At 54.6% G+C, this 3,912-nt stretch overlaps 1 protein-coding gene across 1 annotated transcript in view; it reads left to right on the top strand.

The window, feature by feature from the left end:
• Positions 1-3,595, top strand: part of LTBR (lymphotoxin beta receptor (TNFR superfamily, member 3)) — a 7,104-nt gene extending 3,509 nt beyond the window's left edge. The window contains exons 7-10 of the mRNA XM_012637881.1: positions 1,117-1,224; positions 1,525-1,550; positions 2,070-2,298; positions 2,676-3,595. Of these exons, the coding sequence (XP_012493335.1) occupies positions 1,117-1,224; positions 1,525-1,550; positions 2,070-2,298; positions 2,676-2,953 (641 nt within the window). The 3' untranslated portion in view covers positions 2,954-3,595. The remainder of the gene's footprint in view (positions 1-1,116; positions 1,225-1,524; positions 1,551-2,069; positions 2,299-2,675) is intronic.
• The last annotated feature ends 317 nt before the right edge of the window (positions 3,596-3,912 follow it).

Here is a 3,912-nt window from a genome sequence, read left to right as displayed (position 1 = left end):
TTTGTACTAAAAGTGGAGTAATTTTAATGTTTTATAACGATTTTTCATTCAACAATATATCATAAATATTTTTCCATATCCTGTTATTAATTTTTAACTATGTAGCAAATATGACTGGCATTTTAGAGCCAGAATTTGAGAGAGTATGTAAGCTGACCTCATTTTATGTATGAAAAACTGATGCTCAAAGAGGTGAAATGACTTAAAAGTACACAGCTGGCAGGAGCCCAGGTGTCCAGACTCCTAGTCCAATTTCTGCCCATGCCTCCCATTCTGTACTCCCTAAGGCTACAGATTGAGGTGAATCAGAAAAGGCCAAACTCCTGGTATGCAAATGTCAAGGCCTCTCGACCCAGGCCGAGTTGATGGGCACTGTAGACTCCATGCTATTGATGGCAGCACTGAGGCCCGTGGAAAGACAGAAATTATCCATTACTACAGATCAGGACTACAGAAACCAAACTCCCAGCCTACTCCCAGCCTCTCCTTCTCTCCCCCTCCTGGAATGTGCCCTGAGCAAGGGGGTGGACAACTTGCAAGCCCTGCTCTCCCAGGAAGCCACAGGCAGAGTCCAGAAGCAAGGTTCCTACCCTCCTGCTCCTATAAACACTCCCACGTATTTATACAGGTGCAGAGTGGCAATCCCAGCTCCGCTACAGTGGCCCCTCTTTATGATAGCCAAGTCCACGGAAATGCGGCTCTACCCTGTGGCTTGAGTCTGTTGACAACCCCAAGCTCCACCCTTCCCCGCTGCCTCCCACTCCCTGTTCCAGCCCTTGAAACCCAGGTGCCCAAGCTCCCATCCCTCACCCACAGGATGTCCCAATCCTGGTCTCTGAGCAGGAGGGCACCTGTACCATCCTCAAACGTGTCCATCCACGATAGAGTCTCTCCTGGCTGTGAGGAGGTCCTCCCAAGTCCACCGTAGTTCCCCTTCTCTGTAATCCAAGGGAAGTTTCTCTCGTTCTGCCTTTAGGAGCTGCAGTGTGGCTAGAAGGGGACAAGCTTCTCCCTTTTCTCTGTCTGTGTTGCCCAGAGAACTGGCATTCCTCCTTAACCTCCCCACCCCCGCCCTTATCAGGGCTGCCATCACCCCCCTGTCTGCTGTCCTGGCAGGAACCATGCTGGTGCTGGCCATCCTGCTGCCACTGGTCTCCTTCCTGCTCCTCACCACCATCCTCGCCTGCACCTGGAAGAGCCACCCCTCCCTCTGCAGAAAGCTGGGTAGGACCCTCTGTCCCCACATGGGTGGGTCGGCAGTGGGGCTGGGGGAGGAATAGCCAACTTGCCCACTGCGAACCTTTCTGCCCCCCACACCGGCAAGACTCCCCACGCCTGCCTCCAGCGTAGGCATCATCATCTTCACTCAGCCCCTCATTCTGAGGCCAGAGATGAGGGTGACAATAGTCTGTTCCTTCTGGGACTCCAGGTGGGCAGCGACACATTGTGGTGGGGTGTGGAGGGTGAAATGCTGGGGTCTGGAACCTGCCGGACGCCCTACACCCCTTGCATCTTCCGTTGCAGGATCCCTGCTCAAGAGGCGGCCAGAGGTAATGGGGAGGCTGGGAAGGCAGCAAGGAGGGGTGGAGGTGCTGGGGGCCAAGGCAGGAGCAGGCAGGAAAAGAGTGTGCGGGCTTCACCATTCATTCATTCATTCCGCTAAGGATTTCTGGAGCGTGCTGCATGCCAGGCACTGTGCTAGGCACTAGGGTACAGCAGTGAGCAGAACAAAGTACCTGCCTTCCTGGAGCTTCCATGCCAGAGCGAGAATGAAGTTAAACAAATACGTATTAGGTGGTGATAACGGCTGAACAAAGCAGGGGCTGGGGACAGTGAGTGACAGTGGCAAAGGATGGGGGTATGCTATTCCAGACAGTGGACGGGGTGGCCGCTCTGAGAAGCTGATACTTGCGCAGAGAGCTGCAGAAGTGAGGAGCCAGCCGTGGGGCTGTGGGGAACAGTGCTCCAGGGGGTGCGATAGAGAGCAGAGGTGGGCAAGTGGTGCGGGCACTAAAGAAAGGCGGGGTCTGAGGCCCTGGTCATTGGTGGCGTCTCTCTCTCTCCTGCAGGGAGAGGAATCAGTTGACGATCATGAAAGATGGGAGCCTCCAAAGGCCAACCCGCCTTTCCGTGACCTGGTAGAGCCACTTCTGCCCATCCCTGGAGACTTATCCCCAGTCTCTGTTGGGCTCCCGACAACCCCAACTTTGGAGGCAGAGGTGCTGCAACAGCAGAATCTCCTGGGCCAAATCAGGGAGCCAGAGATGGAGTCCGGGGAGCAGGGCCAGGTGGCGCACGGTGAGCCTGGGGCAGGCCTGCAGGCTGGCAGGGGGAAGGGAAGGGGGCAGATGGGAGGGGAGGCCGCAAGGAGAGGGGATGGCTGGCAGGGAGAGAGCACAGGCCAGATGAAACGCAGAGACGAAAACAGGTGAGACGGAGATTCCAGCCTCCAGCCAGTGTCACAACCAGAGAGAAGGGAGGAGACTGGACAACCTAGAAATGGAAATGAACACAGAGCTCAAGAAATCAGTACCAAGTGGGAGAGGGGACAGGGGACAGGGGAGAAGGCTGGAAGAAGGTTGGGAGAGTTCAGGAAGCAGGGGGCGCATGTTGGGGACCTTCCTTTTTCAACGGTGCTCCCTCAGCCTTCTCTCACTCTGCCTCCCTTCCCACAGGTACCAATGGCATTCATGTCACTGGTGGGTGTATGACCATCACTGGCAACATCTACATCTACAACGGGTCAGTAGTGGGGGGAGCACGGGGCCCTGGAGATCCCCCAGCTTCCCCAGAACCTCCATACCCCGTTGCTGAAGAGGGTGACCCTGGCCCTCCCGGGCTCTCTACACCGTCCCAGGAAGACGGCAAAGCTTGGCACCTGGCTGAGACAGAGCACTGGGGTGCCACGCCCTCTAACGGGGGCCCAAGGAGCCAGTTTGTCACCCATGACTGATGGTATCTGGGGAAAGGAAGGAGAAGGAAGACACAAGAGCACCTTCTCCCCAGAGGCTTCCCTACCCACACAGGATTCACAGGGGCCGGGGTAGGGCCCTGAGAGGCAGAGCCCTGAGGGACTGAGCCTCAGTCTCGAGAGCAGGGCTGGGCACTGGCCGGGTACAGTGTCCTCCACAGGACTCTCGCCACTGCCTGAGCAAGCCTGAGAACTTGTGGCAGACCCACCTGCCCACTGGGGCCGTGGCTGCTCAGCCTCAGGCACGGACAGGGCATATGATGCCCACTGCTGCCCACCATGGCACGCTGCACCTAACTAAGCACAGCACTGAGGAAGCCACCACATGGTCACCTGCAAGGACGTCACCAGGACCTCTAAAGGATTCATGGTGCTCATCCCCAAGTTCCAGAGGCCCTTTGAGGGTCCCCACTTCACGTGGACCGAGGTAGACCCTACCTGAAGACGAAGTTATGTGGAAGACACTCCTCCCCTCCCCTCCTAGAGGAGAGGAAAGGGAGTCATTGGAAACTGCACTTTGGTAGGATTACTAGGTGTGGGGGAGAGTTTTGGAAGGGGAGGAAAATGGTGAGTGTATTTATAAATTGTAACCACATGCAAATAAAGAGGAGATTGAGACCCAGATAATTTATTTTCTTGGGGTTTATATAGAAACACTATTCCACTGGGGCAATGTCAAAGACAAAGGTCAAGACATTAAAATATAATCCCACAAAGGTATTTTGGTGAGGGACTGGTATATGTGGTAATAATAATATTAGTCAGCAATAGCTAACGACGTGCCAGGCAGTGTTCTAAAAGCTTTACAATATTGACTTATTTAGTCCTCACGAAAACCTCACGAGGTACATGCTATTGCTATTCCTGTTTAACAATTGAGGAAACTGAGTCACAGAGAGAGTAACTTGCCCAATCAGATGCAAATGGCAAAAACTGGGATT

The sequence above is a fragment of the Propithecus coquereli genome, unplaced genomic scaffold (genome assembly GCF_000956105.1).
Source record: "Propithecus coquereli isolate 6110/MARCELLA unplaced genomic scaffold, Pcoq_1.0 Scaffold124, whole genome shotgun sequence".
NCBI classification, from domain to species: domain Eukaryota; kingdom Metazoa; phylum Chordata; class Mammalia; order Primates; family Indriidae; genus Propithecus; species Propithecus coquereli.
The sequence above is the reverse complement of the archived record's forward strand: the minus strand, read 5'-3'. Positions and strand labels throughout refer to the sequence as shown.